The sequence below is a fragment of the Cygnus olor genome, chromosome 5, assembly GCF_009769625.2.
Source record: "Cygnus olor isolate bCygOlo1 chromosome 5, bCygOlo1.pri.v2, whole genome shotgun sequence".
Classification (NCBI taxonomy): Eukaryota; Metazoa; Chordata; class Aves; order Anseriformes; family Anatidae; genus Cygnus; species Cygnus olor.
The window spans coordinates 7,494,675-7,520,593 of record NC_049173.1 but is presented as its reverse complement, the minus strand read 5'-3'; the positions used below and the strand labels follow the sequence as shown (position 1 = coordinate 7,520,593).

Below are 25,919 nucleotides of genomic sequence, written 5' to 3'. Positions count from 1 at the left end.
CCCAGGAATGTTCTTATACACTACAATCAAGTCACCTCTCAATCCTTTTAGATAACTTTTAACAGCTTGAGCTCTTAAAGCCTCCCAGTGTAATGCATTTTCTCCAACCACCAGAACATTTTGCTTCTGTGTTTTGCACTCTCTTATTTTCCAATATTCTTCTTCAAAAAATGAAAACCAGAACTGTATGCACTGTCCTACGGATGGTGTTGTTGATGCCAAACATGAGAAGTACAATAAGCATTGGTTTATTCCATTGTGTATACATCGATTAATCTTTTCTTTCTGCCACAGCATTGTACAGAAGAGCCCTTATTTAATTGCTTCTTTATTGTGACCCTTAAATCCTTCTCAGAGCCATTACCTTCCCAGGGTTTAATCTTTTATTCAACAGTTACAGCCTTCACACTTGGTTCTTTGACAGGCAGCTTTATGTTTGGCTGGGTTAAAGCTCACTAAGTTTGGATACGACACTTCTACCAACCATTCTGGCCATTATTATTTAGGACTCCACTCATCCTTGACCTGAATTTTTGCAGCAGCTTCCAGGTCACTGCTACAGATGTAGTGCAAGGTAGGGATCTGCTTGGCATCGGGCCGCCAGCTCCACACACGCAGTTTACTGGCACAGCATTAACAAGGCAGCACAAAAGTTATTTTTCTTAATTTTTATGATCTCAAAGCAGCAGAGTTATTTTTGCTATAAAACTGTGTAGACTTCTGTCAGGTTCCTTCAAATTTTTATTCATAGAATCATACTTGCCGTGGTTGAGCATTAGTTTACCTCACAATAAGCCGGGCACGTTTGCATTTTGCTATTGCTTTTATAAGATGTAAAGAATTCTTTTATGTGAGAATGAACTTTAATGCAAAGTGGTTGAAAGGCTGTTTCCCTAATAAGGGGCAGCAAAACTAGGAGTTTTTTAGGAGTTGTACTCAATGATCCTTGTGGGTCCCTTTCAACTTAGGATATTCCATTAAGCTTGGAAAAGACCTGCAAGGCCATGTGGTCCAAAGATACTATTATTTGAATTCCACACAGAATCTCGTTTTGGTTGGGATTGCTGTTAGGCTAACCAGCCACTTGTGTCATGCCTTTACACAGACAGCACGAAGCAGCTCATTTCCCACTTGTTTAACCTTGTGATTTTAAGGCAGAGTACAGATGTGCTGGGGTACCGGGGCAGGGAACAGAACTGTTGGGCAGCAGGGAGCAGTGGAAGTTAAGCTGAGGGAGAGGGGCTCGGCCTGGGACAGGAGGGAGGACAAACAAACAGCTCCTGTGGACGGCCATGGGCACGGCCATATGGACGAGGCGTCCTCGCCCCACGCTCGAGGCTTAAGTGGAGGCTGAGGCGGAGGCTGAGGCTGAGGCAGAGGCTGAGGCACGCCGCCCGCTGCCTCCCTCTCCTCCCCTCCCTGATTGGCTCCCCCTTCCCTTGCGGCCGGGACCGGCAGCCCACCACGACCAATCCGCGCCGCGAGCAGCTTTGGCGGGGAGCGCCCCACCCGTGCTGCCCAGAGTTGTGCGCAGGCGCCGAGGGGGGCGGTGACGCCAGGCTGCGGGCGGGCGGGGAGCCTGAGGGCGGAGGCGGGCTCCCGGTGCAGCGCCTCGCCTCGCCCCGCGCGGTGCCGGCCATGGCTGCGTGCCGCCGCCTGGCCGCGGGGCTGCGGGACCCGCAGAAGGTGGCCGCCTTCCAGCGGCTGTGCGGCGTGGAGGGGCCCTGCGGCTGGCCCGACGCGGAGCAGCGAGCCGGGGGCCGGGGGCCGGTGGCTAACGGCGGCCCCGCGGGCGGCGGGCGACGGGAGACGGCGGGGGACGGCGGCCCCCAGGGGTGGCGGCGGCGGCCGCGGCGCAACTCCCTGTCAGAGGAGGAGGAGGAGGGCTGCCAGGAGTTCTCGACCCGCAGCCGCCTCCTGTACTACCTGTTCAGCCTGGGCACGGAGCTGGGCAACGAGCTCTTCTACATCCTCTTCTTCCCCTTCTGCATCTGGAACGTGGACGCCTGGCTGGGCCGGCGGCTGGTCATCGTCTGGGTGTGGGTGATGTACGTGGGGCAGTGCACCAAGGACGTGGTCCGCTGGCCGCGGCCCGCCTCGCCGCCCGTGGTGAAGCTGGAGGTGTTCTACAGCTCCGAGTACAGCATGCCCTCCACGCACGCCATGTCGGGCACCGCCATCCCCCTGGCGCTGCTGCTGCTCAGCTACGGCCGCTGGCAGGTACCGGCCGTGCCCCCCCCCCCCCCCCCGGGGTACATGCACCCCCGGGGGGGTTTTATGGAGGGGGAGGAAGGGGTTGGGTGGGGGTGGAATGTGAAATCCCTACTCCTTTCCCCTGCACAATCGCTGCTTCGTTTTTCAGGCATCCTGGCGAGTGCTCAGGCTGTAAGAGCAGTCAGTTGTAATGTTTCCGAGCAGTTCCAGTATTTGTCGTATTTCTGAGCAGTTCCAGTATTCCAGTATTTCCGTCATGTTTCTGAGCAGTTCTAATATCCCGATATTTCTGCCGTATTTCTGAGCAGTTCCTGTATTTCTGTCTTCAGAGCCTTACTCTAAGTGATTGCCTGGTCTTCTGAGCCCAAGTCTTACTGCGAGCGATCGCCTCGCTGTGCCCTAAAAATCTGCCCTAGGAACATGCACGCCTTTCTCGAGGTTTTTCAGGTTAGCTGTTGTAAGGCTGGATGGTTTGCATGTACACCATTTGGATAGGCATTAAATGTTTTTTAGGCTTTTGGTCCTGCTGACTGAGAATGGGGTGGCGAGTCAGGATCTAAAGTTTTTTTTTTTTTTTTTTCCTTTGAGGCACTCTGTAGCTTGAATCAATTTGCCTTTTCTCTAACTCTTCTTTTTTAGGTTAATTGCATGTAAACTGGAGATGCTTATTTTTGCTTTGAGGAGTACATGTACTTTCAGATGGCTTTACAACTATTAACGTGCCAATAATTAGCAGGAACTGATCTCTGAACTTTTTCAGAGCCTTCATTCAGCAAAATCTGGAGATGTGTCTATTGCACTTTGAGTCAGTGTGCATTAAGTTGCAGTAACACAGAACATCTGGTGTACGCAAGCTGTGCTCTTGGTTCGGTGCTGGCTGCTTGCGGTACGGACAACACAACTCCAAAGAAAGCGCAACATGTACGTGGTTCTCCAAATCACTGCACCAATTCCAGTAGTAAATGGAGGAGAGCGTTTTCCAGGCAACAAACATAGGGTTTTAGCATTCTATGCATAATGTTTAACAAATTAAGCAGTAAGTCTACTTTTAAGCTGTTAATATTTACAAATTCTTTTATAGTACCTGGCTATCTTAAGTCACATGTGTCACCTTTGCAGAGAACCCTTTTCTTAAGCTTTATGCAGGAGATGAAGCCTTATCTTCCAGTTACTATTAGCAGTCACCAGTTGTGTGCTGTAACGGTGTGACACTTTGTGGCTTTATCTTAGTGTATCGAATGGGTGCCTGAAAGGAAAGAAAGAGCTGAGGGTTGGACACTGAGTGGTATTTGGCCTGTATTTATCAAAGCTTATGTATCTGTTTGTGTAAGGTGATACCATGTGTCCAAAAGAAAGCCCTTAGGGGCTTTCATATTCTTTGCTAGGAAAATGTGAAATCCTACTCTGCCACATCTGTGCAGGCATCGGGTGTCACGTTTTGTGGGTGTTCACAGAATAAATGTTTGGAGTTCTGTCACTGAGATGCTTAAGCTTAACATTGTTTTTTATGACTGACTGCAATCTGAATATTTGATTAGTATTTTTGTTAGATGTGTGGGGCTGATGTCACCTAAAGAATGAACGGGATTTTTTCCTGGCATGTAGGAAAGCTCATTTGGTAGTATCAGTCAGTTATTTTGCACACACTGTCATGCGTACAAAGGACAGCCTGGCTTGATTGCTTTTATACAACTGGCAAATTGACAAAGTGTTAAATATTATTTTTTTAACTTAACCAGGTTAAGTTTAGCTGCAGTCTACAGAAATATTGTGCTAATTAATCAGATGCATTTTTAATGAACGCATATTAAGAAATTATAAATATTCACCCTTAATGCTCTTCACTTAAAACCACACTTAAGAAATCGGGGGGCAAATTGAGTCTTCAGATGAATTGATTTTTGTCTATGAAACAGATTTGAAAAACGACCTTTCTGAAACAAACTTCCACTATTTCAAAACTTTCATTTAAAAAAACAAAGAACACCTGACTTTTAAAAATAATTTCTAGTTATTAAAGGGTAACCTGTAGAATGTTGAATATCTTTCAATATACCTCTAAAAAGAAACAAGCTTCCATTTAATGCTTCTGCTGTTCTCCATATTTCTCTTACATTGACAGGAATTGGAATCTGTATGACAACCTTTGTGTCATACTGTTCTGGAAATAGGATTTAAAAAAAGAATGAAACAACTGACATCCTGACTTCTTGGAAAACTATTAATGATGAGAGAGTTTGTCACAGCTCTTTTATTAAATTGCAGCTATGTATCAGCAGCTCCAGGTGGTGAGATTTATACTTGTTGGCAGATATTGGGGTACAGTTTTCCTGGGTGTTCAGGCAAGCATTACTTGGACACCGATTGCAGTAAATGAGTCCACATCTTAGCATTATTTGTTCAGAAAAATCATAGTGGAATGAGACTGAGTGAATTTAAGGAGATACAGCTATAACTCTGTGCAGAGGTCTACTGCTGGAGTAAAGGTAACTTTAATTGAGTTTGACAATTTAAGGTTTATAATAAACCAAAGAAAGCCACTCTCTAGAAGAGATTACTCAGATGAAAAGGGAATCACTTTCCTGTATAGCTTACTTGGAGCTTGCTTTCAGTGGGTTATGACTTCCTAGTATTGTGTAATAATTTTCTATCAAATGCAGTCTGTGAGTCTTTCCCTTGAACAATCTAGAGAACAAAGAAAATCTGCGCTTAATTTTGTAGGTGTGGCCCAAATTACCCATTTAAAAACAACAGTTTTGATTTCCAGTTGGTTTTCTTTTAACCTGTTGAATTAAGTTTGTGGTTTCCTATTTTTCAATGTCTGTCTAATCCTGTTACAATTCCATGCCTTTCACAAAGCATTCAGAACTATGTGGGGCTATACATAGTAAAACTAAAATACTTGCTTATAAATGCAGTTTTTCAGGAAAATTCTATCAGAGACACTATATTTTAAAGATGGCTGTGATAAATTTTTTGTTAGAGATTTTGGACACAAGGAATGTTCAATGCAAATGATGTGCTTCGGGATGAAAGTCAGATGTTAAGATAATTTTCATTGTAGCTAACTGTTCTGTCCCTTGTAGAATGTAACTTTTCAGTTTCACCATGTTCAGTGAGAGCTTGCCTGAATCATTTGATTCTACTTGCATCATATGTTAAATATATATATATATTTTTTTCAATTTCAGCAGGGAACACTACTTCTTTCAAAGACACTTCAGTAACCTCAAATTGAAAAGCTCAAATCAAAAACTGACCAGAATTTGAGCATTGTAGACACTAATATTTTTCTTTCCATCTTTGAAGCTCTGAAACCCTGAAATAAGAGGACAAACGCTTAAGACAGTGAGGTTTCAGATCTTGATATGATGTAGGAAACACTAAACCTTTATCACACTGGGGAGAACCTGCTTGCTTTGAAATATTTGCAGCTCGATGCAAGTTGGCTTATACAGTGTACTGAGCGGGGAGGAAGAGGTGGTGTGAGGTGCTAATTGTTATCTGCAAAATCTCCAAAAGCCTAAGTCTGAGGCTATTGGAAAAACCCTTTTTTGTTTGTTTTTTAATTTTATGTGATGGCTTTGAACTGCTGCTCTTGAATAGACATCAACTCGTACTTGATAAGAAACACTGCTTGGGTTCGGATGGTACCTGAATGTGTCACAACCCTGCTGGTTTGTTTTCAGGGGAAAAAGGATCAGCCAGAGGGACAGAAAAGGCCCTTTTCTGCCCGATTTCCTGCAGTGCCCAGCCTGGCTCTGGCAGCAGCAGCTGGGCTGGGACAGGGACGGGTTCTGAGCCCTGCCTTAATGAGCTGAGGCTCCTGCTGTAGGCGGCAGAACAAACCTCGTTAAGTTGATACTCACTCAGCAGGAGCCTGGAGCCTTGATTGATGAGCGGCTTGCCTCTGTAACTACATTAACCAACCTCTGTGGAAAGGGCTTATCTCGGGTAGCAGTTGAAAGCATTGAATATGGCAGCATTGTCCTCCCTGTGTGCTTGCATGCCAGTGTTTTATACAGAAATCCTGTCCACAATGACTCTTTCCACTCCACTGAGGATAATGGTGACCCTAATAAGCACTGCAGCTGAACTTCCAGTAGTCATCGGTTCTGTAATCATTTCTTTGACACACCTCAAGGTATTTTCCAGTTTTCATTGACTTAATGCTCTGATTCTTCATGCTCCTAATTGTGTGTTTAACGTGGCACCGGGTCAAACACCCCTCCAGAAGTCTTTCATCTGCACTGTGACTTTTATCAACCAAAGCTGATGAATCTAATAACACGAGATGGGTTTGACAGGATCTGTATTGGGATTTCAGAGAGTTGTGCATCATTGTGATTGACCACTGCTAAGTTTTTCCTCTAGAATTGCCTGCCTGCTATCCTGTTTCTAAAGGGTAACTTCCGTCAGGTTCCCCTGGGCGGGGGATTAATTAGCTGTTGGGGTTAGATGAACAGTCCCATCCCAACACTGTTATAGTGGGAATTTTACAGCAAGCAAGTTGTACGTAATAAACTCATGAGAAAAGCGTGGTTTGCTTAAAACAATCCAACAAAAACTCTTCTGACTTGAAAAGCGGTGAAGAAGAGGTGATCTGAAAGCCCCAAATACCGCCGTCAGGAGGCCTTGAGAAAGAGCTGGGAATTTGAAAGGTCAGCATTGGCCTTGTGTAGTTGAGTTGTGAAGTTGTGTTTTCTAGGCTCTATTAATGTTGTTAGCTTATTTGTAGGGGAAGCTGGAAAAAAATGGTGTGTCTTTTTTGATTCAGGTACTCTGACAAGTTTGAATTACGCTGAGCAAGCAACCTATTACAAATCCCACCGGGGAATCTCTGCTGGGGCTACACACCAGCCTGTCCTATCAAACCGCGTTGATTGGCATTCAACATTTTTCAGTTTTGCATAAGCAAATCTTTAATTTGTGTAGAGCATCTTGGGGGACTATGCAAAAACAAGTACAGTAAGGTTAGAGGCCGAGTCCTTGGAGCAGAAGAGATTCAAAGGGAATACTTTGCTTCTGAAGCCATTTTTTTTCTTGGTGGATTGCACACGTGCAAAGCACTGCTCATACTTTGACATAAAGTCTGTTGGTTGAGCTGAGAGAACTTCAGTTTGCAGAAAAATATCTCTAGGTTTTGAGGGCATAAAGAGAGGAAGCTCTTGGTGATTCTTGCTGGGTGTGCCGAGGGAGGGACTGCCGTTTGTGATGGTTGCAAGGAGAAGCAATAAGAGGCTGCAGCTCCTGTTGCAACTCTTGATGTCTTTTCAGATGTGTAGCAGAAAATTAAACCTTTAGCTGCCTGAAAGGGTGGCTTTGAAATCTTTATATTGGAATTCAAAGAAGAGGCATGTATCGCTCAGATTTTTGTGCTTTTTTTATATTAAGGTTGGTCAGCAGGAAAAAGTAACTGATAAATGTAGCTCAGTGTTATTTACCCCATAGCATCTTTTGAAGAGACTGTTTTTTTTGTCTTTATTTTTCCTAAAATGACTCATAAATGCTATTTCCTTTTTTTTTTTTAACCACCCTTTTCTCCCTTTTCTGCCGTCTCCAAAAAATGATCGTTACATGCTGTGTGTTTTGTACTCAGCTGGCCCAGCAGTGTCTCAGTCATCTTGTAAACATCGCTTACAGCTTTTGGACAGGCTGTTGCCCACGCACAGCCCAAGCCTCTTGGTAAAGGCACGATGCTCTGAGTTTTCCTTGGGTTCTTCCTGCTAACTGTCCCACAATAATTGTTTCAAACTTAAGCTGAACTTCTGAGTTATTACTCGATGATCTTTTCTAATCATACTACAGAATACTGAAAATGTTTGGAACCCATTGTGGATATTGAAAACTTCTCTGGTACAGAATGCACTCTAGGGGTGTAAAAGAAATGAGCGTTGAACGAATGTTCTGTTATGAAAGAAGGAATTTTCTGACCGAGGTCAAAGCTTTTCAGATGGATTGTTTCCTTATGAGCATTTCTAAACAATGGTTATGTTATTAAGACTCTTGGCATCAAGTCAGATCGAGGGGAGGGGGGAGGACAGGCACTTCAGGGAAGCGCTTGCTATGCGATCCCATTACACACTTGCAAGCTCTCTTTAGAGGATGCGGTTAAAGAAAATGGGAATTTCTCACTTAGAAACATAAGGCTTGATGATCTGTCCCTCACTTTTATGTACAAAGACCGGAATGTTTCCCCTTCAAAGAAACATCAATTCAAGCATTTAAAAGCCCAAATGTCAATGACTGTATCTTCCTAATCTATATGTTGCATTTCTTTATCTACAATCTCTGCATTGCTGTCAATTCCATCTGCCTCTGCTCCATTTTGTAGTATCGTGTGCTACGTGCTTACGCATATTATCGAAGATTTATTCTGACCTTTGGGGAAAAATATTTTTGCAAGCTGGTTATCAGTGATTTGATGTAATATGAAGTGTGGGTACTTCTCTCAAGGAGAAAAATACCAGGTTAATGTTGATTTTTGAGTCAACATGTGATTTTGAAGTTCAGACTGAGTACTATGTGAATATTATTGTTTCAATTTTCAAATCACAAGGCTTCTCACTGTATGCCATACACGGTTTGATAAATATTCCATATACTTCAGAACTGTTGAGGTGGTGTGGAAGTGATTGAGATAGAAGTTTTTGGGGATGGTATTATATCTGACTCTAAGTGACTTGGAGTGTGGTCAAGAATGTCAATTGATGTGTCAATTCTGTTTTTAGAAGGAACGAGCTAAGAGAATGGAGGTTTTTGGGTTTTGTTTTTTTCCTACTTCTGCCAGTTGTGATCTCTGGCAACTTTTTGGAGCCTCATCTGCAGGGAGATGCGATGCCTTCTGTGTAAGAATAGCGATGACCTGGGAGAGAGGGTAGAAGTGAACTTGTCATCTCTGGTGGTTTGTGTCTCTGTGGTTCTCATGTGGCATGTGAGAGGAACCATGGGACTAGAATTGCTGGAGTTCTGCAGTGTTGATTTAGTCTCTTTCATTTAAGTAGAAACTGTCAGAGTGTGTATTATGTATACAACTGTATAGACAAGATATGAGCTTATAACACAGAAGTAATTGATAACTATTCCTGTTTATAAATTTGGAAGTTATATTTTTCCAAAACAAGACTCAAATGAACTTAAAAAAAAAAATGGTTTTCTTCCACAAGTACTTGGGATAACTTTATATTAAAGCTTTCACATTAATCTTTCGTACCACAGCTATTTAAGGTAGAAGACATAGTAAAAGTTGTTTTTTCTTTGGAGGTTTATTTGTAACCGGGAGAGAAGCTTTGTGAAATACGGTTTCTTGCAAAGCAGGGTTGATAAATGTTAGTACTTGTAAGGCATTATGCAAGTCGGTGGTGGATGGTGTTTGGGGGATTTCACATGCCTAGGCAGTGGGAAGTTACAAACACCTACAGCCATGGTGTAACAGCCATGGTATAACCTGTGTGTATATGCAAAACAATAGCTGGGCAGTTATTTTCCAGTTGCAACAGCACTTAAACAACACTCGTTAGTGCTTCAGTACCGTATTATTTTCAGACAGCGATTTGGAAATAACTTTATAGCATAAGCTTTTTTTAGGGATTACGGTGATATCCCCTGTTGGCGTTACGACTTGGCACGCTGCTGAGCAGCTGTCTTGTGAGCTGCAAAGTGTGTGGGAGTGTTAATGTGCTCCTTTAGTCACCTGGTGTGCTCATCCCTTATGAGTGAGGACAAAATTTGCAACTGCCTTATCACCTTGAGGCAGATCTTAAGCAGGCGCTACCGGTTTGGTGCTCGAGGAATTCTTGAACCCAGCGGTTGCTTTTAAGAGGCAGGAGCGAGCGCCCAGGGGAAGCAGGGATTGGTGCTGTGCCTTGTAGCAGGGCGGTGGTTCGGCTTGGTTTCTGCTTGCGCCTAAGGAGGTCAGTGAACTATGGAGCCCAGAAGCGTGCCTACAGCTTTGTGGTGCTCCCCAGGTGGGTTCTAGGGTTGTGGGAGGAAAACTGGAGCAGTTGGTTATGCGGGCTGTGCTGGGAGGTGCAGATGTAACACTGGAAGGCACCAGGAGAGAGGAAGGTTAAAACCTTCTGTAGGTTAAACATTATTCTTGTGTGTTATACACAGAGATGGCTGCCTGAAGCTCCTTTGTATCAGCCTCTAAAATAGCTATCCCTTTAGATAAACTGGTAGTTGTCCAAGTGTGCCAGTTGGGAGCCTGGGAGAGAAGGCCTAGCGTGGGAGCTAATCACAAAAATCTGCTTAACTGTTTGATGGTGGAATAGTATTCCAGAGCAAATTAGAATAATTGTTTCATTTTTTTTTATAGTGGACTGGAGACACTACAGCTAGATATATTGTGCTCGTTTGGGTGAAAAGAAACTGTCTGGGCTCAGGACTTCTACCGTTATGATCATCATGCATTAAAAATAGCAAAAATCAGAATGTGCCTAATGCTGCAAACACGCTTGTGGGCAGGTTATACGAGCTCTGTCCCAGTCAGAGTAATTTGTGCTTCAGTTAAAAATTCTTCTGCATTTCAGATTGTGTGAATCAGTGTAAAAAGTGTCATTGGCTTTTTATTTGGGACACGATAGGGAAGGTTTTGAGCTCTTGGATACAGATGCTCTGGTACGGAGGTACTGAGCTGGTGAGTGGTTTTGGATGTTTTAATGGGCATCTGTTTGCAATAATATCTAAAAAAAAAAAAAAGTGTGAGAGCCAAATACTCTTTCCGAAGTTTTCTTCAAAGTGAGAGTTTGTGACACAGTTTCATTCTTCCCCAAACACCTCTCCCTTGAAAGTTCCTAACTGAGAGCAATCACTTCGTTTCCAGAACTGGAATGAATTTCTGACTTTTCCCTGGTGTTCGTAATGGCCTGCCCAGGACTCCTCACGCATGCCTTTTCCTTCATGCTCCTTTTTAGGCTATTGCTGTTCAGTTGCTCCAACATCTTCTCCCCCACAATCCAAACTTATCCCAGTATCATTAGCTGCTACAGCCTGCCGATCCTGGCATTTCATTCATCTTCTTGTCAAAGCTCCAGCTTCTGAGCTCATTCCTTCATCGTTTCAGTTAAAAATAAATTATTAGGAATGTGATTTTATTCAGTTACAGTTTCTAGACAATTGCTGTAGCAGAAACATATTGCTCCATGAATTAGTGTAAAGCAGATGCAACACAGTTGTGAGCTGGGCACTTAGAACAGATTTTAATGTAAATTCTGTTTTTCCTGTGAAATGGAAGATTCCTGATTTTTCTGAGAGAGTTTTTCTTTTTGGTTTGTCGTATTAACATGATCCTGGAGATGAGAATTCAAAGAATAATGGAATAATACAGAAGGCTGGTAATACTTTCTCAGACCTTTTGTTGAAAGACTGATTTAGAAGCTTGTAAATCCGTTAAATGGCCTTCACAAAGGATGACTTTCTCCAAGTAATTTAAATATCTTTTTCTCTAATGTGGTGGATGTTCTACCTTCCAGCTTGCCCATAAAAGCAGCAAGGGAAAAGGCAAGAAAATTGCCTGTAATTCGCAAGTTTTCTTTTATTCTGAGATTCAAGTATATCCAGACTACTTGTTTAAATTGCAAGTAATAAAAAGTTCATCTTGGTATCATTGCTTTTGTGTAGGAAGTGAAACAATTTTGGAAATGTCATTTTTTGTCTTGTGACTTCTTCTATAGAACTAATACATATTTTTTAAAACTGAAAAAGGAAGTTTGTATCCTGTCTTGTACAACATCTTGCAATACAGTAGTGGGGAAGTATTTCTTATTGTGGTGTAAGATGTGAAGTTAGTACAGCATATTTTATCCAAAAACCTATGAAAGTTAGCAGAAAGTGTAGAAACTTAGTATATGATGAGCAAAGTAAATTGTTCTTTCCCAGTGAAGGGTCCTTGTAATAACTTCTACCAAAAGGTGTTGGAAACAATTATATGATGTTTTTGATAAATTTCTCATACCAGCCATGTTAACTGATAAGGCTTTATAGAGATCAAAGAGGATTACTATTCTAGGAGTTTCACACTGATGCTCAGAGACCAAGTCAAGGATTGCAGAACCTCTAAAGGTCTGTAGAAAATTGAACTCATCAGTAAATTATTATGAGTTGTGTTTCCCCCCCTCAGGAGAAAGGTAGGACTGCTAGATTCTGCCCGGACAGCTGTTGACAGTACTAACGTGTTACGTAGCTGCTTCACCCAGAGTAAACTGTTCCAGGGTTTGTAACACAAGGATTGACCCTGGCTATGTTCCCTACTTAGGGTACCATAGCACAGCAAGACTATTAGAGATCCATCGACTTGTTACTGCTTTGTCTGGAAGAAAAATGGAAATAACAGCCTGAAATTCGTATAGCCTGAATGCAAAGGAAGAGGACAAGGAAAAAATGAAGAAGTTTGACTTCATAAAGTTTTGACTTTATAAAACGCAGACTTACTGATAAGCTTGGGAAGGCTAGGGCAAGAAAAAGGGTAAGCAGAAGTTGCGTTAATTGGTTGTTGCTAAGTTCCTTTTGTGGGGTTAACCGTGGAATTTTTATAGTGATTTTTTTCTCCAAATTCTAATACAATCTTTCATTTTTTTCCTACCAGTACCCCCTTATATTTGGACTGATCCTTGCATTCTGCTGGTGTTTATTGGTTTGCTGTAGTCGAATTTATATGGGAATGCATTCAATTTTGGTAAGATATCCTAAACTTTTATTTCAACTATTTCTGTTAATTTCTGGTTTCATAAACTTCCATCACTTGATTTTTTTTTTTTTTTTTACAGTACAATAATTGTATCTAGCTTTATTTATTTTAAAATATGCTGTAATATAAAGTACAGGATAGATACATAAGTTGTGTAGGGTACATACAGGAACAGAATACTTGTATTTCCTTAGCAGAGAGCATACACTACAATGTGATCTGCAATGTGTACTTGCTTTTTCTAGGCTATCCTTACCATGCAGCAATCATGTATTAACAGGAATGAAGCAGCCAGACCCATTTAGCTCTATTTCTTGGCTTCCCCTAAAATAACTGGGTACTTGACTTCCAAAATTTGGGTCAATTTTCTAGCGGGTTTCTGCGTTATTTCTTTGTTTCTGTAACTGTTATTTGCTAAACTTGGGATCAATACAAGTAATGATGTTAGTACCCAGATGCAGTACCTGGGTAGCTGATTTGCTGATTTCTGTACAAAGTCTTCTGGATGACAGTACTGCTCAAAAGTCTCAGAATCTGTCATAAGAAGTGACAGCTAAAAAACAAAAATGTAAACAGATGCATTATCAAGATTTACAGTAATGTGTACTTCTTAAATCTTAATCTTAAAGATTCTGAAGTCTTTTTAGAAAACTGTCGATATATGGTTGCAGTATTTTAAGATTGCGTTTGCTCTTGTTGCGTGGAATAAAGAAAGGTACGTTGAGCTATATTGAAGTGGTCTCCAGTGATCTTTTACAAGAAAGGCAGTATCACTGAAGGTTTTTCTTTTCCACATGGAAAGTGAGAACTGCATCATTCATTACAGCATCTTAAATAAGTTCAAACATAGTAATTTAAACTTCGATTATGAATGTGGAGCCCTAGGAACTCCTGTAAGCATCCAAAAATTGAGGAAGAACAACCTTGGAAAGTTTTTTTCTGCAAACTAACACATGCTTGGATTTTTTTCACTGTCAAATTCATTCAGACTTGTGTGTATTGTGAGCACGATGTGGTGTGACAGACCAAAGCAGACGAGTTTGTTCTGTTAACTTGGTTTTATATGCGCACCTGTAGCTCACTCGAAATGAGGTGTGTTGCTTGAAGCACATTTGGAACAAATTTAAAATCTCTCCTGCAGGAAGACAAACCTCAGAATCTAGCCAATTTCTGGAAGTATTAATGGAATGTCAGATATATTTATTTAATAATTGCTTTGAGCAACCTGGTCTAGTGGGATGTGTCCCTGCTGAGGGCATGGGGAGTGGAATTAGATGATCTTTAAGGCCACTTCCAATCCAAAGCATTCTGTGATTCATTCTTCTGAAAGTTTGTATATTGCATCTTCCCATGAGGTACTCCGTGCACCTGTCTCAGAAGGTATTCTTCAAGCTGCTCAGTAAAAAGATCTCTCCTCACTGTTGTGGTTTAGCCCGGCTGGCAGTCAAACACCACACAGCCATTCGCTCACCCTCCCCCCTCCCTCTCCGGGATGGGGGAGAGAAACGGGAAAGTGAAGCCTGTGAGTTGAGATAAAGACAGTTCATTAAGACAGGGAAAAGAATAACAACAACAACAATAATAATAATAATAATAGTATTAATAGTAATAATGTGTACGAAATAAGTGATGCACAATGCAATTGCTCACCACCCGTTGACCGATGCCCAGCCTATCCCCGAGCAGCCAGCCCCCCCCTCCACCCCAGCTAGCCACCCCTATATATTGTTCAGCATGACGTCAGATGGTATGGAATACCCCTTTGGCCAGTTTGGGTCAGCTGTCCTGGGTCTCTCCCCTCCCAGCTCCTGCTGCATCCCTAGTCTGCTCGCTAGCAGGACAGAGAGAGGCTGAAAAGTCCTTGGCTTGGTGTAAGCACTGCTCTACAACAATTAAAACATCAGCATGTTATCAGCGCTCTTCTCATTCTAATCCAAAACATAGCACCCTGCCAGCTACTAGGAGGAAAATTAACTCTGTCCTAACTGAAACCAGGACACTCACATATGTTAAAGATAAATTATGGTGGTTTAGCAACATTCTGAAAGCATTGATACAGTAGCTAAATGTGCAAGTCAAGCTTCTGTTAATTTACACTCCAGCAGTCTTAGTGCAGAATTGGGTGATTAGGGTTACAAAGTGTAAACTGCCTTTTCCTCAACAGAGCAGAAGTAATTTTGCAGGGTAATGGAGTGGCTGTTAATGTTTGCTCAGGTTTCATGTCAGCTACTCAAAGCATGTGCTAGTGTTTTCCTTACTAACATTTCAAAATAAATGAAAAAGTTGTCATCATCGAAAAACAATTATCTATTAAAAAGGATTAAAAAATACATGTGACTGCATGCAATATAAAAATGGGAAAAACAAGAACACTACAAAATAGTCATCTGAAATGTAAAACCACTGCTATGGATGGCTAGAGACGTTTTTGAAGATCACTTTCTAAAAGGAGAAGAGCTACCAAAGTGATAAACTTGGTAATGAGCAATTAAATTGGTGGATGAAGGAAGTGTAAAAGGTGCATGTGAAAATCACAGGATGGTTTGGGTTGGCAGGGACCTCACAGCCCGTCTAATCCCAGCCCCTGCCATGGGCAGGGACCCCTCCTGCCAGCCCAGGCTGCCCCCAGCCCCATCCAGCCTGGCCTTGGGCACTGCCAGGGATGGGGCAGCCACATCCCTGTGGATGAAAATAAGGCAGCTGGAGAAAAGCTGAGGGATTTATTTGCATTAGTGATCTGGAGGCTTCCCGAGTCAGAACCATTTGAATGGAAGGCAATTGGGATGAACTGTTGCTTCAGCTGACAACAGATAATGTCTTAGAACCAAGTCATACAAGAAATAGCTGTGCATCACGTAGATAGGGTTATTCAGAGCTCTCAAATCTCGGTAGCATTTGAGTGAATTCCATTAATTTTGTTACCTATTATATAAATGAACCATCCTGCCTGAGTTTGGGGGGGAAGGTGGTAAATACAGCAGGAGGCTGTTGTGATCAGTTTTGAAATGAACAAGTCTGACTTTTGTATGAGTTAAATTGTATGAGAGCTTTTATTAGGTATTTAATTAGTGGAAGTGAATAAAAATGATTAATTCAAGACAGAACAATACAAATACTGCTGATGGAAGTCACACCTGGCTCATGGAGAAGTTGATATTCATGTGAATGAAGGTGATCTGCTCTCTAGTACTTGGATTTCTAAAAAGCCTTCAATGAACTTCTTAAAGGTGACAACACTTGTAAATAGTCTACAACTCAGTGATTAATTAGCAGTGGTTGAAACTTAATGATAAACTGAAAAATTGAGAAACCTTTTCATTAAGAACAGACGCTTTTAAAAAATGATAATAAAACCAAACTTCAGGTGTGAAGACACAGAAGTTCCCCTCTCCCTCCTCTGCTTTAATCGCTGCACCCCTGGAACCAGTTCTGTTTTTTCAGTGTTTTGTTCTGAAGCTGGAGTTGTGTGGAGTCTCAGCTGCCCTAACGTCTAGCTGCAGCAGTCCTCTGCTGCCTCACCAGTTTTTGCTGCCAACCCTCTTTGTGTTGGCCCCAGGCACTTAGGTCCAGTATGGAGCTTTTCAGCAAACTTAAGTTGGCAGAAGCCATTTAACTGGGCTGGCTTTGTGCTGGCTGTAGGCAGGAATGCCCCAGTCCTGGATAAAGGCCATTGTAGCCAGTGAATAGGTAGGTCTACAATGTCATTTGATCGTGATGCAGATGTCCTACTCATAGTTGACCAAATATAATTCCTTACCTTACCCTTAACATAAAGGAAAAAAAAGTCTTGTGCAGTGAATGTGAAAATGTGAAAACACGGGAATTTGCGAGTAGATTTTAGCACAGAGCAGCTAGGTTTGTCTCCATGTTACTGTAACTTATTTTTTGAAATAGTTATTACACTGAAAACATCTTTCTCTCTCCTCACAGGATGTTATTGCTGGATTTCTGTATGCTATTCTCATCCTGATTGTCTTCCATCCAGTTGTGGACCTGATCGATAACTTCAATTTAACTTACAAGTATGCACCTTTAATTATCATCAGTCTCCACTTAGCCCTGGGCATCTTCTCTTTTACTCTGGATACCTGGAGCACATCGCGAGGAGACACGGCTCAGATACTGGGCTGTGGTGCCGGAGTAGCCTGTGGCTCTCACGTGAACTACCTGATGGGCATAGACCTAGATCCTCCTCCCAACACGCTTCCTTTATCTCTTTCCTCTCTCACTGTGACTGTGTTTGGAAAAGCCATACTGCGGTTGCTGATTGGAGTAATAATCCTGCTACTAACAAAAGTAGCGATGAAAAAAGCTACTATTCCCCTGGCGTGTAAAATATTTCGCATACCGCTCGATGATGTGCGGAAAGCAAGACAGCGCATGGAAGTCGAGCTTCCCTATCGCTATATTACGTATGGAATGGTTGGCTTCTCCCTTGTGTTCGTTGTTCCTTGCCTCTTCAGTTTTATGGGTCTTTCTTGATGCAGATTGATCACTTGAAAAACGAAGAAGAGAGCTAGTTGCTGTCTGAAGAGGTGCACTAGTTTGCTAAGGGAAGGCCAGTGAGCTTGGCTTTTGGCAGTCTTCACTTTAACAGCAATACCTAGCAGGCAAAGCATTTAAAGGACATCGCACGTCTCTGGTGTAGTATGGGGCTAGGGGTCAAGTACAGTTCCTGAGAAGTGCTGAACTCTGTAAATGCTATGTCTGGCCTTATTGCTGTAACAAAGTCTGCGTGTTTGTGTGCGGGATGCGGTGAATGTACCTGGGATGTCTGTCATACTGTACCTGTATACACTGATGTTTCAACAGGTACGTCTGACAGCTAAGCAGAAAGCTCCACTCATGATTTGTTTGCCATTTCATAGGAACTTATTCAAGTTGTTGGACCATACACTGCCAAATTTGTTTCCCTTAATTATCACCTGAAGTCCTGCCTCATGATATTTCAGCTAATTGGCATTTTAGTGGACCAAACTTGTAATGAGGTTAAATTTCAAAAAAAAAGAAAAAACAACAAAAAAAAACAGAAGCTTTTTTCTTTAGCCTCCCATGCAGAGTACACTGTCTGGATTGGCATTAGTGATAGAGAATGTATGATTCAGGTACTGTATCTTATGGGTTAATGACTGTGCCTTTCTGTTGTTAAATTAAGAAATGCCATATATACTGTGATGTAAAAAGACTAACTTTGTTTAAAACCATACGTAATTAGGCAGATACTTTTAAATGTTAAATTGTCCATGTTGCTGGAATGGTTCAGGTTAACCAGAACGTTCACAGTTCAGCCTGTCTGAAATCGCATAAATGAAATGGCCCAAGAATTGTGCTCTTGAGCTCAAGAGGTTGTAAATGGACAATAACCTATTTGTAGGTATTTTTAATGTGTATTGTAAGTTCCTGGAAGAGGATATATTTTTCTGGAGATTGTTTTTACAATGGAGAGATGTTCAAAATTAATTATCTAAAAATATAAACAAAAAAATACCCCCATTCTATTAAGAAGTGGACCTTGCATATGATTCCAAACTGATTGAGAAGGACCATTGTTTTTAGAATGTGCTTAGAAAATCTTTATCCTTGGAAAAAATATGCATTTTTATTCATTAACATACTGTATTAAAGGTGGTAATCACTTTTACCCAACTTAGCTGTAAGATAATATAATGATCAAATTAAATTTTTAAGCATTCTGATAGGTAGATATGAGTACTCAGAAGACACTATGGTCGATGCATAAATGGCTTCTGCATATATAGATTTTGAGTTGTTATGCACTTTTCAGCTTTTCATGATCCTTTTTTCCAGTGATGAGTATAGTATATGATGTTTGAACTGTAATTTCACATGCTTTTTTCATTTTGTCTCTTATACTGTTACCTAATATGTTAACAGGAACTGTTGTGTTACATCAAGAGGTATCTAACTGTTTGGCCAGACAGTAATTACTGTTGTTTTTGTATCAGTGCATTTTCTTTTTTTTCCCAGAAAAAAAACAATTTGGATAGGAAGTATAGGGAATAATATAGTTAGAATACAAAGCTTACATTTTCTTACAAATTATTTGGAATCAAAAGTCTTTTTCTGTTGGAATTATGAGCTCCAAATTATTAATTTGTAAATTAAAACCTTCCCATTCCTGTCTTTTCTCAAAGCAAAGTTATTGTACACTCCTATTAGATGTGAAAATCTGACTTCCTGATGTGCATTCAGAATTCACTGCTATGAATGTATTCAAAAGAACTGAAGTGTGTTAAACAACTTTTATAGTTGAAAAGATTTTACCTTATAGGAGAAAATCAAAAACAGAAATATGCACTGAAACAAGCTAGCTATTTTCTGTCTGTTCCTTTATTGCAGTTTTATGCTGAATGTGTAGTAAAAGATAAATTCGTTTCCAGGTTTTTGAGAGAGGGATTTCCACTGGTTTGGCTTTGTGCACTAAGGTAGTTGTTGTATAAATAGCTGGGAGGAATGTACACAAAATGTCTTATGTTTAAAGCCCTGAGCAAGTGTTTGTAGTTCCAAATTACATTAGTCTGAAGTCTGATAAAAGCGATGGGATGATTTTCTCTGAAATTTAGGGCATAGTAAATATCTTAGTTTTACATTTTATAGTGAAGAATGTTTAAATTGTAGCACAGAAAGGATGGGTCAACAAATCTCATTTTTTTAAGGTACGTATTTGATTTCTAGGAACTTCAGGTTTACAGAATTAGTGTGTTCTTAAATGTCTTCTCTAGCTGCGCTTGCTCTGTTGTACTATTAATGGAAAAGAAAACCTATTGTGGAAAATGTAGAATGGGTGGGGAAAAAATAGGTAGGGCTTTCACTGGGTTAAGGAAAATTGCACTGTAGCTTGTTCTACTGTTACTCAAATATATAATATTTTATATTTTTATACATTACGTTGGGTAACTTCAAAATGTCACGCGTTGTGTACCACATTGTTTAGTCTGCAGGAAATACATATCAGAATGTTGGTTTATCCAGCACCTTTACAACCCTATTTGTAAGACTGCAACTACTTCGCTGTAGTTTACGTGAATAACTTTTACTATTCTATTTTCATGTTTTATAAAGGACTTGGCTCAAGAGGGCAGTTTAGCACAAAATATCGTGCAATGTAAATTACTGTTACAGAGTAAAGAATTGTAAAACTACAAAAATTAAAAAAAGAGATATATTTATTTTAATAAATGTTTGGTTAATAAGATTTCTCCAAATCAGTCATAACAAAACAGGTAAAACTAGAGCACTTTTTCCCTAAGCTATTGCTAGAGTTGGACATGAAAAAATGTTTCCAGTGTGAGCATCAGCTGCTGCCAAATTATTTATAACTAAATTTAACATAGCTTTAAAAATGTAGTTAAATGTCTTTTCAGAAGGATAACACACTTGAAACCTCTCGTGAAGTGGTGCAAAAACATTATTCATGTCACAGTGAACTTTATTAATTGCAATTCATAGAGTCCTGAAGGTAGAAATACCATATTATTGAAGCAGATAGGGATACACACTTATTACAAAAAGATATGAGATAAATTTGTTTTATGTAATTACTGTGTGAAATACAAAACTGAAACTAACATTAGCATAGAATGTAATTTGGCAATAAGTTCTGTTTTCCAAGAGGCTGAAGAGACAGGAATTTAGTCTTAGACTGCCTTAAGCCATGAGAGAAGCTTTTTTCCTGACCTGGCCCTCAAATAGACTAACATAGGCATTGCATCTTGGGTTAAGTTCTGCAGCCTAGTCTTACGAAAAAAGTTTCGTGTTTACAATAAAACTCTTGCTTTTGCTTCCCGTTCTGTGAACTGGGGTTGAAGCATCTTTCTTTCATGTCATCACCCGTGAAGCCCTTCAGCCTCTGATCACATTTGCCTTATTACTTATCTTGCAAATTTAAAAAAGAAAATCAAGGTAATTTGGCAAACCAAAGGGAGATTTTTTTTTTTTTAAGAAACTTACTTAGAAACTTTTTTCTTAAGCTCACATACAGCTTTTCTCGGGGTGAGGGGACAGACACCAACTAAAAAGATGCATTTCTTTAAAAATGGTATCTTTAAATGCGATGTGTAGTTTTGTTTTCTACTAGAACAGTGTTAGATTGTCTGGATTTTAAAAGCTGGCATATTTTCCTTTGCTACTCGATTTTTACTATGCTTTCACTGTGTTCTTTACACATTTCTTGCTTATTTCCTGGGGAGTGTCCTGAGCTGCTTGTAAGCAATTGCTACTTATGTGAAGATTGTTGGTTTGAACTTGTAAATACTTAAGGGCTGTTAGTGGCTGTTAGCTGCTCAAATACATAAAACAAACCTTGCATGCTGTAAGTAAATACATCTGCTGTGTTAAAAGTTGTTTCTATTTCAGCGTTTGCTTTCTCAGTACAAAAGAAGGGAGATTGACATGCAATATATAAAATATTTAATACTTCAAGTGTATGAGGGGGGCATTGTTGTCTAACCCCCACTAACTTTGCTGGGAGTTCTGCACCTAGTTCTTCATTTCATTGAGAGTGAACCCTGAAGGTCGTGTCCACAGTCTGATGTGCATCCATGAAACACTGTGCATTAAGTGACTTACTTTGTAAGGGACTGTTCTTTTTAAAATCACTTAGCCCAGTTTATACAGGACTTTTAAAGGGCTTACCTTGGAAGATGTTTCTTAGTCGCTGGAACTGCTTGTACATTTGCAGCAATTGATAGATACTTTTTCCTCTGTACCATAGTGGTGCTGAATAACAAGATCACTGAATGCTAGTAGATGAAATGTTGGCAGGAGAGTTAATTCTTGGGGGATTAATTTTCTGTAATTGTTTGCGCTGTTTTCCTTAGATGTAGAATGTTTCTGGGTTATACAATTTACTGCTATATTCTACAAATGACTTTGAGGAAACTTTGACTTTTTATGTGGGAGGAATTCTCATTGAATGACTTCATGCCAGGACTTTATTCTAGTGTAAAGCTTAAGTGGTATTTTTGTTTCTGCAAAAAATATACAAGCCTATTTAAAATTTACTGTAAATACTGTCTTTGTCAAATGGATTAGTTGGGTCACTAAGTTGTTTTCTTTCTGTAATACTTTGTGAAACAAGGGCAAACAAAACTTAATTTGGAAACAAAGAAAGGCATCATGGTAGAGAGGATATTGCTTTTTAGGTGTTCTCTAATTCTAACTGCATGCTGGAGTTGAATCGAATTTTCTATGCATTACAAAATGTGTTTTGTGCTTAGTTCTGCACCTGAAATAATTTGCATATTAGTAAGTGTCCATTTAACAGAATGAAGGGGTACAGAGGAGAATACAACTACCTTAAAGTGATTGGTAAGTGTAAATAATATGCCCTATCAGTCTAGACTAAACTTTGTGACTAAATTAGTCACTGAGCTTTTTCTGACAAATTTATTTTGTTTGGAAGTCAAGGCTGATATGCCAGAAATGAAAATGAGTTTTAAGACAGACATTTAAAATACCGTACCTGAAAAGGAGAATTCAGTAACAGGTAGCTTTAAAAGTAAGAGCAAAGACTGAGGGGGATTTTGTATTAAACTTAATGCACTTAAAATTATGCCAAAATTTGGCCTATACTTGATTTATATGAAATCTGTAATACAGTATAGATACACATATATATAAAATAGTGCATACTGCTGTTTAGTTTTTTTAAAAAATATATGCATATATTTTTCTTGTTACTGCATTCCCTGTTAAAAGCAAATATCCATAAAATATAAAAAAGCTTTGTATTAGGTACGGCTATATGTTGATAGTATTTTGGGAAATAGTGCAGTTGTAACCCCCCAGTCTCTCAACCTCTTGGAGAACTTTTATTCTAAACAAAACAAAAAAATGCTTTCAAGTGCAAGCCCTGATTTTGGTTGAGGATCATATAGTGGTTGCTGTATAATAAGATACAACTGATGTGTAAAAGTTAATACATTAGAATGTTTTTGTTATTGTTGATGACTTTTGTATTTGTATACTTTCTGCGGTTGTCAACTAATATTTAAACTTGTATTTACTAGTAAGTGAAGTATCTAACTTCATCTGCAATGAGCGTAATAAACTACTGTTGGATTCAAATGTCTTCCGTTGTCTTTATTCTTTCCAGTGCTGAGGAGCATGTGGTTGGATTCATATCACGAATGTGAAACAATGACCACAAGAAAACTTGCATCATGTTATTACAGCAATAATTGTTAGAACAATATTGACTCTGAAGATCTGGGTTTAGATGCAAAAATTCAGGAAAAAGAATGAAGAAATATCAAAATGTCTTGAATTTGGGGCTGCTTAGTTTCATATTCTAAGTAATAAAGCTATTGTTCATACTGTATATAAAGATTTAAGTTGCACCTTTCCATAACTTTTTTTACTTGTTGCACACTGATAAATGAAATGGAAACATGTTCTTATTCTTAGTGACAAAAAATCTACTTTCCATGAGAGTTCCTGTTGCATGGAGGAAGAAAAACCTTCACGAGTTCTGAAACTACTGAAGTTTGGGTTTCCAGTGGGTATCTGATGGGTACTTTGACTTAGGCTGCAGTTGTAGCTTAATGAGACAGCTGAGTTCTTATTTAAAATCAGAATCCATGTAGAAAACAACCACGAGTCTGTATCCTGTTGGCCCACCTTCTGGTAACTTGCCTTTCTAATATGCTTTGAGAAGCAGCCAGCTGTGGGTAATTTTTAATAGACTAGTAGTGAATACCTACAGCTTCTCACAGAATGCGTGTAGGCAGCATGTTAGCATGAGCTTTGATTCCGTAGTAAACAAATCTAATTTCAGAATAGTGTTAATTTCTAATACTTAATTTTGCTTTACTGTGGTTCCAAGACTCTATAACTGCTATGTAATACATAAACATTGTAAAATATTGGTTCATTTTAATATTTCTATGACTATCTCTAGCCTCAAGCTTCTTGAAGAAGAGCAGAAAAAAAGTTGGCTGGTGTAAGTCTTGCTTCGTATCTTCCTGCAGTTGTACAATACCAAATGAGGAAGTATTACAGAACACCCTAGCATAGGGGAGAACTGACACTTAAGAGGAAGTAGTTATGCTATTTCAAGCCCATTTATTGAGGGCTGTACAGGATTCCTCCTTGCAAGGATTTACGTGGAGTTAGCGTGTACAGGATTCTACTTCTTATGTAAGGTAAGAACTTCTATGACAATCATTTCTCCTGCAACTTGAAGAGATGGTTGTGGTTGTTGACCTATTAAGGCCTTCTTGTCCTCTTAGAGCTGTCAAAATTTAGATAACCAGGTTGTTAATTCTGTGGACCACAAAAATGTTTGATCTGTTGGTTATTAGTTTGGTCTAGTTAATTGTTATAACAGATAACGTGCTTTTTTTCTCAGCATCTTCAAAATGATCTTTAAAAAACTCCAAAGGATAACCCCCCCCCCAAAAAAACAAACAAACAAACAAAAAAAACACCTCTACTGTGAAAACCTCACCTGCTCTGGGTGACACTGCTTGAGCACAAGGGTTGGACCAGATGGCCTCCAGAGGTCCCTTCCAACCCCAACCATTCTATGATGCTGTGAGATGTAGATCAGCTGCAATTGTATGTTGTGTTCCTTGCTCTTTCTGTGAGACTGTAAGATCACAAGAGTGGCCCAAATACAGGAAAAATGGATAAACTACATCAGTACAAATTATCTTTAATAGTCCCTTGATGTAAGTTTAACCATGATTTGCATATAGATTGTCTAATCTGATCTGACTTTTTGCTTGCTAATTAGTTTGTGGAAAGTGTCATTTTGGTTTAAAGCTAAGTTCCTCGCTAAAAGTGTAAACCTACAGTACACCTAGAATTGCCCCTTTTTCTCCATCTTACATATTGCAATGTAGTGTAAGTTTATGCAAATGACTTACTCTGACCTTTATTCTGAACTTTTGTGAATTGCATGGCAAATACTTAATTTACAGACTGTTTTAGGTACAGCATGAAGAAGCCCTACACGTGGCTGGTATGCTTGGCTTCTCTTACCTCCAATATTCTGGTACCGCTCCCACCCACCCCTACCTTCTGGGACTAATATTCTCTTCTCCTATCTGCACAATTGTTGCAGGCGGATCATATCCTAGAGAAATATTTTTTTTAACTATATAAAACATTTTTTAGGTTTGGGGAAGGTTTATAATTTTACTAATAGTTTTGTTTTCTTAATGTATATTGCAGAAATTTGTATGGGAGTCAAACATTTCTTAATCTCAGGAAAAAAAACCTTTATGCTGCCATAAAATCTGTGAGAGGCTGCTGTTCAAATAAACACTTCATAATGAAATTCAGAGAAGCTTAAACAACAGTAAACTCCTCAAGAGAAACTTACTTCTGTGGATGTTACCCTAAACATGTTATCTCAGCATTACTAATGCATTTTGTTCTACTCCAGAAACCCCTAAAAGTTAGTGATAGAAAACAGCAATTTTACAATAGGTGAAATTAGCTGCAGCTGGAGTCCGATCCACCTTTCATGGGTGGGAAAGTAATAATTTCCTGATTCTGTTTAAGTGGTCACTAGCCTCCCAACAAAGCATTTTTCTTCCCTCTCATGAACACTTCCTACTCATCTACTTTTCTACTTTTTCTCTTCAAGTAGCTCCAAAGACCAGCAACCTACCGAGCTTTTACAGTCTTACTTTATGCCTGGTGATACACTGTGGCACGTGTTGCACTGGAGAGCCTTCATGTGCTAAACTGACCTCCTTCACGTGGTCATCCTCCACATAGGTGGGTATCTTAATTATATCTTAAACTCCGTGGCTGGTCTGAGATGTGCAGAGTAAGACTGTAGATGAGAAATAGCAAGAAAGTATGTCACTAGAGCATTGTAGAAGGAAACAGGAGAAAAAATGTGTAGCCAAGGTAATATGTTGGCATATGGAAGAGAAAAAGGATGTGGGAATGGGTGAGGGGAAGGACAAAAGGGATTAGCAGGCATTGGGAAGTAGGCTGAAGAAAATATTGAGAGTTGTGGACAAGATGAGCTGTATATGCT

At 39.9% G+C, this 25,919-nt stretch overlaps 1 protein-coding gene and 1 long non-coding RNA gene across 2 annotated transcripts; one reads left to right on the top strand and one right to left on the bottom strand.

Moving 5' to 3' along the window:
* The first annotated feature begins 1,568 nt into the window (after positions 1-1,568).
* Positions 1,569-22,985, top strand: SGPP1 (sphingosine-1-phosphate phosphatase 1). The gene is made up of 3 exons (XM_040557791.1): positions 1,569-2,220; positions 12,800-12,889; positions 16,832-22,985. Exons 1-3 carry the CDS (start codon positions 1,639-1,641, stop codon positions 17,381-17,383), a joined length of 1,224 nt encoding a protein of 407 aa, XP_040413725.1. The 5' UTR covers positions 1,569-1,638; the 3' UTR covers positions 17,384-22,985.
* On the bottom strand, positions 18,831-25,919 carry LOC121070519. The gene is made up of 3 exons (XR_005820125.1): positions 25,561-25,919; positions 24,372-24,512; positions 18,831-24,155 (listed from the first exon to the last, which is right to left on the bottom strand). It is a non-coding gene; the product is annotated as an uncharacterized LOC121070519 (long non-coding RNA).